Below are 13,678 nucleotides of genomic sequence, written 5' to 3'. Positions count from 1 at the left end.
TGTGGGTGCCTCCAAGGCCCCTGCATTCCCCTCTCCTACTGGGCTCACTACTTCAAGGGTTGAATCAATTCCAACAAGAAAGGTGAACTACCCTCTCACTTGTTAGCGGCCTAGGGGAATATCCTCCTTGGGGCCTGAGCTTTGCAAACAAATGCTACCTTCAAATTGTTTTTTTTTCCATTTGGTCCTAAGACTATCTCCAAAATCATTTGATATTTGTGACTCTTAAGAGCAAGATGATGCAATTTCAGTACAGTTTCCTGCTGTAGGTTGAATTTAGGAGTAAAGGATTCTTTGTTGTCCAAGCCACAGTCTTCTTGCACGCTGGATTACCATCATGGCCTTTGGGCTGGTCTCCCTCCTTCCAGAATTGCACACACAACTCTCCCCACAACCTATCCTCTAGTCAGCACGTACATCTTTTAAAAATATCGATCAGAGCGCATCACTGCCCTCCTCAAAAGCCTCCAGTCACTTCTTACCGCGCCCATAATAAAACCCACCCTCCCTTCCAAGGACCCAGGTACCTCTGACATTCTCTCCTCCACTTTTCCTATGTCTTGCAGGGTTTCTGGTCCCACTCCCCGCACAAGAATGCAGGATATGGTGAGGCCAAAAAGGAACATCCACGGAGCCATAAATAGGGGAGTCATACCACTATATTCTCGCTGGCGGCTGTGTTGGAGACACAGGAAGCAGGAGCCACACAATCCGCAATCTGCCGTCCGCTTTTCTGCCAACCAGCCAACCAACAACCCCCTAGCGTAGCCACGGCAGTTATATTAGTGGCTAATGGCTAACCGGTAACAGCTGATGGCCAACTAGTCACAGCTGATGGCCATCTACTACCCGAGCCAGCACCTTTCCAGGTGAGGCCGAGAGCCTGGAAACTGCTCTCTGGAACTCTGTCCCCACACCCTGTTTGGCTGCTCCAGCCATACCAATCCTCCTTTCCTCAAGATGCCACGCCACCCCTGCCTCAAATTTTCCTACTTGCTGTTTCCTCAACCTGCAACCTGCTTTCCCCAGATCTTAGCAGAGCTCATTCCTTCCGATAATTTGTTTGCTCAAAAGTTACCTTCTCAGGTTGGCCTTCTCTGACCCCACTGTCTAAAATGGCACACTCCAACGCTTTTCACCTGCTTTCTTCTTACTCTGCTTTATGTTTTCTTCATATTACATTTGTATTTAGTAATTTAAGTCTTGTCTTTCCATTGTTAGGGACACTCAGGATCCCCAGCACTTAAATATTTGTCTTGTGTAACCAAGCCAGTGAAAGCCTGACCAATCTTTGCAAGAGCCTGTCCAGTGCCAGTAAGCACTGTAAAAGGAGGTGCCTCTGGCACTCCCCTTGAAGCAACCCGACAGGACAGGGCACCCCACCCCGTCCAGCCTGTGACAGTGCCACCCCACCCACAGAACTCACAGGCTACACCTCCCCCTTACCTTAACAACAGGGTTGAGAGCTGTAACCCTTACTATCCCCCTGGGCGAGGGACCCTCTTTTTTCTCCTCAGCTGATAGAGGACAGCAGGGAGAAGCAAGAGGTGGCATTAAGCTTGTTTTTGTTTTACATATATATGGTACATCAGTGTATGCTGTGTAAGGGACCTCCCAGTTAGAAGAAAAGAACTGGCTCTGAATTTCACCTCAGTCTACAACCAGATTAAGGAAAGTATGAATAGAGACAAGCTGCCCCGACTGATACCTGTAGAAACACTAGTAAAAGCATGTTGTAAACAGCGTCTCCCCTAGAATTCTCCAGAGTGGCCACTGGCTTTGAGATGAACTTGATAGAGAATTTATACACTATATGAGCCATTATAGACAAGGTGTCAACATTTCATGGTGTCCTCTGGCTGCCCTCATCATTATCACCTCTTTGCTGAGATGAATGCATTTCAATCAACCCACGCAAGAATTCCTAAATATCTAAGAAACTAGAAACTCACAGCCACAAGAAGCCACCAAGCCTAGCTCCAAGTGAATTCAGGTGAACCTTAAGCCATAGGCTAGTTGGAGGAGGCGTAAGACAGTGACTTGTGACAACCAAGATTGTTATCACAGCTGGCCTACTGCCTTCCTAGAGAGAACCAGATCTTTTTATCTTAGATTATTTATAAAGGTTATGTGTTTCCTAGGCCTCTCTCCCTTCAGCAATCTTCTTCTAGAGACATTTCATTATTCAGTTTCTACTTCCTCTATCGCCACCTGAGGGTAGGAAGTAGAAAATGTAGCCAGCTTAACTGTTTATCTGCACCCTGTCACCTGTTCAAGCCCTGACACTGAAAGCTGTGAACCTGAATGCTTGTGTGCCGGTGTCATTTTATTCATGTGGCCTCAGTCTTTGCTGATTCATTCCTCTAGGACAGAACTTCCTGGTGGTAGATGTAGGTAAACACAAATACATCACAGTATCAAAAATCTCCTTACAATGCAATCCAGAAAACAAAGGGGGATTTCTAGGGAGTCATAAAAATGCACTAATCATCATTCATTCGGTCGAAAGAGAATAGCTGCCTAGGGAGAGCTACTGCTTCTACTACATAGGGCTGAAATATGTCTCCACCCTGGAGGGTGCCCCATAACCTAGGTATTTGATTCCAATCAGGAGAAAGATCTGGAAGTGTGGGCTATCCCAGCTCTGGCTCATCTCCCATGCACTGAGGAGTGTCTGGGGACCAATCCTGAATGCTGTCCTTACTATGGCTACCTCCTCAAGGCTGCGTCTCTAAGCATCCCTTCCTTAACTCCCTGCCGTCCCTGGCAGGCTCTCTTGATCATTTCAATAAACCTGTCTTCTGGAGAACAGTCTATTTCTGGACAGTTGTGCCCCAACTGCTAAGACAAAGCACAATTATTTACATTACCAAACGATTCAAGTCAGGGTTACCTTAGCCAAAGTGATCCCGTAGCTCATTTTAAATACCACTCAATTTATAAATATTCAATTAATCTAATTTAAGACTATACATCGTATTTTAAAAGGTACAGCTCCATATAATCTGCTTTAACTAGTAAATTCAAAACTACTCCTTTGTAGTTCTTTTGTCATTTATTAGTTTTCCTAAATGCATAAGAATATATTTAAGTTCAAGAGTTTAAAGATAAGGTAAAAATATTCAGTCAAAACTTCAGAAAAAGGCAGATAGTACTTAAACCTACTTATAGAATATGCTAAAACTAAAAAGCACCAACACTGCTCGAATATTAGCAGATCTTATACTCCAACAAAAAAATAATTCAGCAATGTTCCCCCTGATAATTTAACCTTACATGGCCCTCATATGGGAAAAAATATATCTACAGGTGAAACTATAACAGAATAATAAAATCGCTTATGAAATTAGACTGCCATTTTCTCCTATAACTGCTTTTCTTTTTGGACAAGGAAGGGGAAGGAGAAGAATAGGAAAAACAAAAAGCAAAACACAAATATACCTTAACTCCTGAAAATTCAAAAGGAAAAAAGGTTTTTCTGGGTATTATTTTGTAAATTCATTGTCAAAGGAGTTAGCAAGTAGCACCAGTTACAAAAGTAATTTCTCTATTCTACTAACCCTAGTTTTTTCTTTTTTTTTTTTTTTAACATGACTTGTATATAAATCTTGATTTTTATTTCTCTAAGAACATGCATAGAGAATGAAATTGAAATTAGCCCATGCTAATGCATATTCAGGTAGGATTTCAACTTCAAGTATTGGTTTTTCTTTTCCATAGATTAATCTGAAAGCTGTGGTTTCAAATGCCCTATTGCTAGAGTTCAAGCCTGGGAATTCAATGCAGTGGCCTTAATTTCCTCACAGGACAACACATGGTTTCTAGAAACCTCACCCACTGGTTGCAAACCATGGTGACTCTTGGCTTGAAGTTTCTCTTCCTCTCAGCCAGACAACTACCTGCGCCTCCTGTGTGTCAACTGCCTCTGACTTTTCTCCAGATAGGGTGACACAGGGTGACAGAAAGCTGGTCTTGGACTGGATGTTCTCCATTCCATGGCAGGAAGTGTATGTGTTCAACATGGAAATTTAGAACAGGAAGTGTCATCTAATCAAGGCCTATCATATTATTATAGACGGACCCTATTTTATGAGAAAAAGTACCAGCTGTTTGATCTCAGGGTTCCTTGTTAAAACTGAGACTTTTAACAGCAGCAATGATTCTTATATTTTGTGTATTCCAGAGGTTTCAGCAGTGTCATTGGCATACCACAGGATCCAGGATGCTTCATAGTCCATGTCGTAAAGCTTATCTGGAATGGCAAATATTGCTATAAGGCTCGGAAATTGCCCTTTTTTTTTTTTTTGGCTGTAGGCTAGAATTTTATCATATCAGAGGCATCACGCATGTCTCAGGCAGAATATAGGCATTAATGTTTGCCTTTGATTAACAAAATAGAGAAGTGAACTGTTAACACTAAATCTGGTAACACAAAAACTTGAAAAACACTGGGTTCATTGAGGCAAACAAAAAGGTGAGGAAAATATTAGAAACTATTCAGCAATAGAATATCTTCACTTTATTGATGAGAAAACTAAGAAGTATGATAAAAAAAAATATGGTGAATGTTTAAATTGAAAAAAAATTATTACAGTAAAAGACGCATTGCCGTTAATCCCCCTCACAATACCCCCCCGACCCTCGCTTCGAACACACTTATCCCATCGTTCTTGCCATTTTCTGAAGCACTTCTGGAAGTCTTCTTTTGTGAATGTCTTCAGTTGTGCTGTCGTGGCTGCCTCAATGTCCTGAATCATTTTGACTTTGGGGAAGAGCCAGAAGTCGCACGGTGCCAGATCCAGTGAATAAGGTGGATGAGGACACACCGTAATGTTTTCATTTGACAGAAATTGCCATATACCAGAAGCGATGTGTGACACAGAGCTGGAGGATGGAGGAAGATTTAAGGCACACTTTAAAACACACTTTCAATCACAGCTTACACCCGACTGACTTAACTGAACAACTTGACACTTGTCACACACTGCTACTAAGATTCTACATGCCACTTCCCATACTCAAGATCTCTGCCTTTCTACTGGATGGCACTCAGCAGGAGCATTCACCGTATTTTGTGATCACAATGGAAAGGCTCCATGTCACACATCACTTCTGTCAAATAAAAACATTATGGTGTGTCATCATCCACCTTATTTACTGGATCTGGCACCTTGTGACTTCTGGCTCCTCCCCAAGTCAAAAAGACCATAAAGGTTAAAAATTTTGAATCGATACAGGACATCAAGGCAGCCATGACAGCGTAACTAAAGACACTCACAAAGAGGACTTCCAGAACTGCTTCAGAAAGTGGCAAGAATGATGGGATAAGGTGTTCAAAGCGAGGGGGAGTATTCTTATGGGGATTAATGGCTATGTGTCTTTTACTGTAATAGTTTTTTTTTATTTAAACATTCCCTGTATTGTTTGATTACACCTGTATGATACATAAAGATTATTGCCTGAATCATGGTAACTCTACAAGTGGGTGGTTGAATGTAATGACTGAGGTTCGTCCAGGATTACTTACAATTTTCTGGTTTTTGCCATGCTCTGAAACCTTCCTTCTTAGACAGATCTGTGGTTTACTTTTTCATCAGTATATACTGATCACATTTCTTACTACTAAGCCTTCATTTCCTCATCTGTAGAAATGGATTTATAAATGCTACCTACCCTCCCACAGGGCTTCTATGAGTATAAAATAAAAATGAAGTTAAAGTACTGTTAGTACTGCCTAATTAATATATAGTACACACTCAACAAACGTTCAATTAAAACTGGTGTGGAATAATTCCCCAAGATTCCCGAGTTGGCAACTGTGGCAAAATCTAAAAATTGTGTTCATCCTTAAACAAAGAAACCTGATTTTACTGGGGGGGAGGGGGTAGGGGAGCTACACAGCTAAAAGACCACACTTGGTTGCCTCCCTTGCAGTCAGAGGTAGCCAATGAGTTGAAGAGAAATTGGTGGACTGTGATTCCAGGAAATATTTTAAATGATTTTATGGGGGGGGAATGAAATAGAAATATTAAAACTCATGCAAACTAGTAGCAGTTCTGGAGTTTGAACTCCCGACTTCCCCTTCTGTGCCAGGACCTTGAGAGCACTGCAAGGATAAACCAAAACAACACTAGGAGCAGCTACAATTTCTTGTTTCCTATGTACCAGGTATTGTACACGTTAAACAACAGAATAATCCTGTGGGGTATAATTATCTGTTTTATGTGACCAGCAACGTGACTTGCTCAAGCTCACAGAGCTAGTCAGGGGGCAAGGGAATTTCAATCAGATTCTAAAGCTTAAGCTCTCACCTTCTCTAGTCTTGAGACCAAAGGAATAGAGACGTAATAAAGTTTTCAACATAAATGGATGTAACTATACAAAAGCTGTGCCAGTGACTGGACAAACCAAGACATTTCTGAATTTAGGATGCTGCATCTGTAAAACTAGGGAACTGGGCCAGACTGAATTTTGCGATTGCTTCTAATCCTAAAATGATAAAATGTCCTGTGTCAGCAGAGATCAGGGAAGCCCAGGCGGAAACGGAGGTTGGGCCTGCCCCGAGCACAGGCCGCGCCCGCGGGGTGAGCCTTCCGCGAGACTAGGAAGCGCCCACCCGGCTCCCTGGAGCTCGCGACCCGGAGCAATGGGAGCCACCTCGCGGTGCCCAAGACGCCCAGGAGCATGGAAGCCCGGGAATGCGAGCGCGCGCGCGCCGCCGGTGCCCGCGGTTACCTGACAACGCCGCCGCGCCCGCCTCCTCCCCGCGCACCGCGCCTGCGTGCAGTGTGGCCTCGGGCTGCAGCCAAAGCAGCAGCCAGCACAGCCCTGGGGGTGGCCTCATTCCGCCCCGGGGTCAGCTCCGCGCCACCCAGCGCGGAAAGAGCCCTTGGGGGCCGGTTGGGTCTGGAGTAGGAAATGGCGCGTGGACTAGAGGGGGCGACGGGGCGGGGCGAAACGGGTGAGGCCCCGCCTCCCCTGAGCAGAGAAGGAGGAGTCGGTCTGATGCTCCGCCTCCGCCCGCGCCAGTTGAGCCCCGCTGGCCAAGGTCTCTAAGGCTTGGGTAGCTCTTTCCCGGCCCCTCCTGGCCTCCGAGCCTTCGGGCCTCGTTCTCTCTTCCAGACGTTTGGGACACATCCCACCAATTTCTGCGCCAGGGAGGTTGTGGGTTAGGAGGGGCCAGTCCTCTGAATTTTGCTTAAAACTTGCCATACCCATGACTTGACGGGTTTTAGGGCTCAATTTTCAGAGCTCTCACTAGTGTAAATCAGTTTCTTTATTTTTCCTTTTTTTTTTTCATTTTATTTGTTTGTAACAAGCAATAAGAAATTGGCGATTTGGTTGCTTAAATAACATTAATTTGTACGTCTAAGCTCATAAACACCACATTTCAGTATAAAGAAGCTGGAAAATGTCCCCTCACTAATATAAAATATCCCTTAAAATTACCTTGCAGTTAAAAAAAAAAAAGATAATAAGGAACAGATTAGTAGTTGCGGGGGGGCGGTGGGAGTAGTTGGGTGAAATGGGTGAAACTGATCAAAAGGTGCAAACATCTGGTTACAAGATAAATAGGTTGTGGGGATGTAATGTACAGCATGGTGGCTAAAGTTAACAATACTGCATGGTATATTTGAAAGTTGCTAAAAATATATCTTAAAAGTTGTCACACAAAAATTTGTAACTGAGAGGATGGATGTTTGACTAAACTGATTTTGGTGATCATTTTGCAATATATACACAAATCATTATGTTGTACACCTAAAACTAATACAATATTATATGTCAATTATATTTCAGTAGAACTGGAAAATATCTTAAATGGCCTTACTATTGATTAGTATAAAACTTGGAGGCTTAAATAATGTTATACTGTACTTTTTTTGTTGTTGTTTTTTTTAAGTACAGACCCTCCTCAGGCCCTGGAAATCCATTAATATGACTCAATATTTCACACTAAACATTTACTATAATAAAAGTTCATTTCCCTTTTCTAATTCTGGTCTGCTGATGTACCTCAGACAACCCAATTATGACAGCAATCATCTAAATATAGCTCAGCCTCATTTTCCCTAAAAGTCTGAGTAGGACTCACTAGACTTGTCCTGGCTTCAAAGTAAGGTTTAACCAACTGCTCTCAAATGCCTCACACCATGTCTACCCCCATATATGGATTTTAGAAAGTTCAGAAATCTCCTTGTTAGGGAGTCTTCTGGGGGATGATGTTTTACGAGTACACTATTATTATTTGAACTCCCACCTTGTCTGGCCCTGCAGACTGTCTCCAGAGAAACAGCAGAACTCTGGATTGAAGTGTGAGATGTACACTTGCCTCTTGCATAGGGTCCCCCCCCCACCCCCAACCACATTAATTTTGATTTAGTTTAATTTTGCATGGTACTATGGAAAGTGGCCAATACAAACAGTTCTTGAATGACAAATGTGGTTTCCTGAAGATGTACCAATGTAGTAGAGAAATAAAGAACAGGCAACAATGTACTAAGTTAACATTTAAAGTGCTATTCATGTAGTACATCCTTAATAACAGTAAAGCAACTAAATTGAAACACTATTACTCTCTATGGGATTGCAATAAATATTTTTTCCAGATATAACAAGAATATTAGAAGGTGACAGTTCTGTCTTTAGGGGACAATCAAGAAACCTCTCCTAATGTGTCTAAACTGTTCTCTCATATGAAAACTTTAAGCCACAAGGAGAGAGGCAGAAAACACTACCCCAACAGGTCCATGACAAATATCCACTGCTTCTGGGAGAGAGAGAGAAGCACAAACCCTCCATTTCTGGGGAAGCAGCAGGAAACACTGGGGCTCAGTGCCCTGAACTGATAAAATGTAAAGGTTGGGTATTGCTAGGAAACCCTTTCTCACTCCACACACCAGACACAAAGTGGGATTTGGCAGCAATGGGTCAAAGGGTCAGAAATGCTGAGAAGGCCTCCCCTCTAAGGCTCAGGTACAGGGGACCTACCAAAGACCAAGGCTGGACCAGCAGTATGCCCCTTTGCCCTACTACAAGCCAAGCAACAGTAACAAGCAACACTAGTTTTTTTCTGAGGACGAGAAAGGGTGTGGGAAGAGATTCCCCTCTATAACACTGTATAAAAAAAAAAAAAAAAAAAACTGGTGAAAGCTGAGGGACACTGAGGAAAAACTCTCCAGTACTCCAGTCCCAACATGGTACAAGGTAACGGCAGGAAAATTTGAATCTTGTGGTACACCAAAGGTAATGATAACAACAATAAAACCTGACGTCAGCTTAACTCCTGCCTAGATTGACTCAATCATCCACATTATTCATCTGACAGAACAGGCATGCCCATTTCTGGGTATAAATATTATTTACCTTAGTCTTTACTGTTTTTCTACACACGATATCCGTTATACAATCACAATGATAAGATACCAAAAAAAGCAGGGGGGAAAAATCCATTATCAAAAGCTAAAGCAATCAACAGACCCAGATTCAGAAATGACCCAGATGTTGAACTATGATTAAAATGTTAAAGGATATAGTGGGAAAGGTGGACAACATGTGTGAACATATAGGGAATTTCAGCAGAGAAACAGAAGTTATTAAAAATGTGAAATGAGAATGCTAAAAACTAAAAATACATTATGAGATGTGAAGAATTGCTTCATTGTGCTTATCAAAACACTGGGCATAGCTGAGGAAAGGAGCAGTGAACTTGAAAAGAGGTAAATAAAGATTAGACAAACTGAAACACAAAGCAAGAAAATAATTTTTTGAAAACTCAAAGCACACAAGAACTGTGAGACAACATCAAGTGGATTCACAAATATAATTGAAGTCTCAGAAGGAGGGGAGAGAAAGGATGAGGGAGAGGAAATATATTAAGATATATAGCTGAGAATTTTCCAAAATTAATAGAAACAGAATATAAAATGAAAATCTTGAAGGCAGAGAAAATGACACAATGCAAACAGAGGGATAAAACTTACAGCAATCTTCTTGTCAGAAACCATGTAAGCCAGAAGATAATGTAGTGAGATCTTTGAAGTAGTAAAAGAAAAAAAATACTGTTGATCTTGAATTCTATACCCAGCTGCAATAACTCATTTTTCTTTTTCATTTCTAGCAGATGCTCACTACAGGAAACATTAAAAGAAGTTCTTCAGGCAGTAAGAGTATGATAGCAGATGGAAATTTGAATCTACACAAAGAAAAATGGCTCTAGAAATAATAAAAACAAGAGTAAATATAAAAGCAAAATAGTTGCAATGCACCATGGGAATTTTATGTATAATTAAATGAATAGCAACAATATCACAAAAGATGAGAGGAAAGAAATGGAAGTATACCATCATAAAGTTCTTTCACTATACCTGAGTAACATAGTAGTACTTGAAGTTAGACTGTGATGAATTAAAGATGTATATTATAAACCTTAGAGCAACCACTAAAATCTTTTTAAAAGAGATATAACTAATAAGTCAATAGTGAAGGTAAAATGAAACAATAAAAATCCAAAGGAAGGCAAGAAAACAAGAAAAAATTTACAAATAGAAAACAACTTAAAAGATGGTAGATTCAAATCTAACCATATCAATAATTACATTAAATATAAAAGGTCTCAAAAACCAAATTAAAAGGCAAACATTGCCGTAATGGATAAATAAGCAAAAGCTTATTTATATAATATTTACTAGAAATATGTCTTAAATATAAAGATACACATAAATAGGTTAAAAAGAATAGAAAAATATATTCCATACAAACACCAATTAAAAGCAAGTTGAGTGGCTATATTAATATCAGACAAAGTAGACGCTCCAACAAGGAATATTACCATTAATTCAGTGGATGTATGGTAGGGCCTGAGATTCTGTATTTCTAACAAACTCCCTGGTGGTCTAAAGACTACACCTTGAGCAACAACTCCTTAGAACATGAGGCCCATAGATAAATAGGCAGAATGAAGGCAGATGGAGCCCAAGATCAAATTATTTGGAAATACAGCTTACTGTATTATCCCCCTTTGCTGTTAGCAATGACAAATAGCATATTAAACACATTAAAAAATTCCTGCAGTAAAGAAATTGGAAGTAGGCAACCTTTAGGATGACTTCCAATGATCCCATTTCCTGGTATTCATGCCCTTGTGTAATCCCCTCCTCTTGAGTGTGGGCTGGAAATATGGACTTACTTCTAATGACTAGTATATGGCAAAAGTGATGAAATGTCACTTCCAATATTAGGTTATAAAAAGACTGTGGCTTCCATCTTGGGTGCTCTCTCTCACTCTCTGGGATTACTCATACCAGGGGAAGTCAGTAACCATGTTGTGAGGCAGCCCTGTGTAAAGACTCATGTGAACGAGCAGATCTTCCCCAACAGAACTTTGAGATGATTACAGCAGTGACACCTTGATTACAGCTTTGGAGTGACTCTAAGCCACAACCACCTAATTAAGCTGCTCCTATATTCCTCAAAAACTGGAAGATAGTAAATGTGTATTAATATTATTTCCACTTGCTAAGGTTAAGAGTAATTTGTTATTCAGCAATAGATAGCTAATATAAAATTAGTTTATCTTTTCCTACCCAGTGTTTAGATCCAAGATTGGCTAGCTATTTTTTGTTTTTATTTTTTTAAGGAGGGCGAAGCTTAAGGTGGCCCATGCGGGGATCGAACTGGCAACCTTGGTAGTAGTAGCAACGCACTCTAACCAACTGAGCTAATGAGCCGCCCCCAGATTGGTTAGTTTTTACTCTACTGATGCTATTGGTATTGAGGAATTCTGGGTACGTATACTCCACCCAAATTTAAGCCTGATAATTATTTTTCCCGAATAAAATCTATTAATTAATATCCCATGCGTACACAGTTTAGGAAACACTATACTTAGTCTTTGGTAAAGTCTTATTTCAAAGATAAATTTCAGCTGTATAAAGAGCTTTAGAGTACTTAGGCCAGAGTGTGAAAGATGTTAACAGGTGAGCCCATACCTAAGCTTCTTTGTGGTGACAAATATACCAAGAAGAAGGGGGAAAAGAGGAAGACAGAATTAGGAGTGTGGTCAGATTTAGAAACACTCGTAGGTCCTTTGACGTCGTCATGATACATTGCTTCCTTCTTATGATTAACAAATGGGATTAACAAACTGATTGCTACAGTCTACATTACACCAGCATTTGTGTACCTCTTTCTAGGACATGAACTACATTAATTTAAAAACAAACAAACAAAACAAAACCCCATATAAAGAGGACACCTGCAGATTCTTGTTGAAAGCCTCATATTATGCAGATGTGCTTTCCATTTCTCCACTAGAAAACAGGGATGTTTGCCCATCAGAGGGTCAAGGAAGTGAGAACTTTGTAGGTGGGCTCACCATTAAATTTGTTCAGCTAATGTTAGACAATGTAACTGGATATTAATACCAGCCCATAAATTTCTACACCAAAAGAGATGATTGAAAAGGACACAATTCATTGCTGCATTGAAGCAGCTGCCCAACTGTGCCTATAGGTGTTAGCTGTGGACTTCTGGTAAACACTCCGTGTCCACCTCTAACACAGAATGAAGCACTGAAGCTATGGGATCTGGTTCTCATAGAGAGTGAAGAAGTTAGCATTCTTGCCAGCATGCTAGCCGTGAGGGTAAGTAAATGTTTGGCATTGTAAAGGCAGATTCCCAGGACATAGCCTCCAGAGACTGACTCAGTCCCTCTGAGGTAGAGCCCAAAATGTGCCTTCTTAATATGCACTCCCATGTGGTTCAGAAGCATTAGGACTAAACTTTGAGTTTTACAAGTTTCATACTTGACAGTAAGCATTTTGGGCAGGTTTGTAGTCACAGCTAACATATTGTGTGTACATTTTATGTAACTCCTATTGCTATAATATGACATACATTTATTGAAAATAAAACCAATTTATAATAAAGAGCTTCCTTTATATTATTTTAGTGACCTGAGTTCCTTACTTCCATTTGACCATTTCTAGGTGGTGTGAAAAAGATTACAATTCAGTCTTCAGCCTCTGCATGTTTATTTCTAGAGTTCTTGTTCTTCATAAATAATTGATTTTCTGAAATTGTCATAGGGTTACAACCAATCATTATGAATCAGAAGTAAAATTTAGCACGTCAGAAATTATTTAGGAGCTTTCACTTCGTTTCTAAGTAGGTAGAACATTTAATTAAATGAATTAGAAGAAAACAGGTGAAGTTCTACTACTTTGGGTTCTTTCATAATGAAAGATTTAGTCGATTACTGCAATGATACCTGCCAATGCCATAAAGATTACAGAAGCTATACGTACATGAGGTCTGACAACTAAGTTTGTGAACTTGTTGCAATGATGTTGCTAACATTTTTTGATGTCAGAGGGATTATTCATTATGAATTTGTACCAACTGGACAAACAGTTAACCAAGTTTATTATTTGGAAGTGCTGAAAAAGCTTCCAACAAGTGCATGAAGAAGTTAGACGACTTGAACTTTTTGCCAACAATTCATGGCTCTTGCATCAAGACATTGCACCAGCTCGCTCATACGGCACTGTCTTTGAAGGAGTTTTTAGCCAGTAAACAAATAACTGTATTGGATCACCCTCTCTACTCACCTGATCTGGCCCCCCATGACTTCTTTCTTTACCTGAAGTTAAAGGAAATATTGAAAGGAAGACATTTT

The 13,678-nt window shown here is 40.5% G+C and overlaps 1 protein-coding gene across 5 annotated transcripts in view; it reads right to left on the bottom strand.

Annotated features, from left to right (window-relative positions):
• NEMP2 (nuclear envelope integral membrane protein 2) overlaps positions 1 to 13,678 on the bottom strand; it is a 114,472-nt gene that overhangs the window by 18,475 nt on the left and 82,319 nt on the right. For 2 of the 5 annotated variants that reach the window (XM_033111861.1, XM_033111862.1), the window contains exon 1: positions 6,736 to 6,921. The exons of the other annotated variants lie outside the window; for them this stretch is intronic. In XM_033111861.1, the coding sequence (XP_032967752.1) occupies positions 6,736 to 6,844 (109 nt within the window). In that variant the 5' untranslated portion in view covers positions 6,845 to 6,921. Of the gene's footprint in view, positions 1 to 6,735; positions 6,922 to 13,678 lie in introns of those variants that run through there. 5 annotated transcript variants of the gene reach the window in all.

The sequence above is a fragment of the Rhinolophus ferrumequinum genome, chromosome 8 (assembly GCF_004115265.2).
Source record: "Rhinolophus ferrumequinum isolate MPI-CBG mRhiFer1 chromosome 8, mRhiFer1_v1.p, whole genome shotgun sequence".
Taxonomy (NCBI): Eukaryota; Metazoa; Chordata; class Mammalia; order Chiroptera; family Rhinolophidae; genus Rhinolophus; species Rhinolophus ferrumequinum.
Note: the sequence above shows the minus strand (reverse complement) of the source record. Positions and strands in the feature narration are given on the sequence as shown.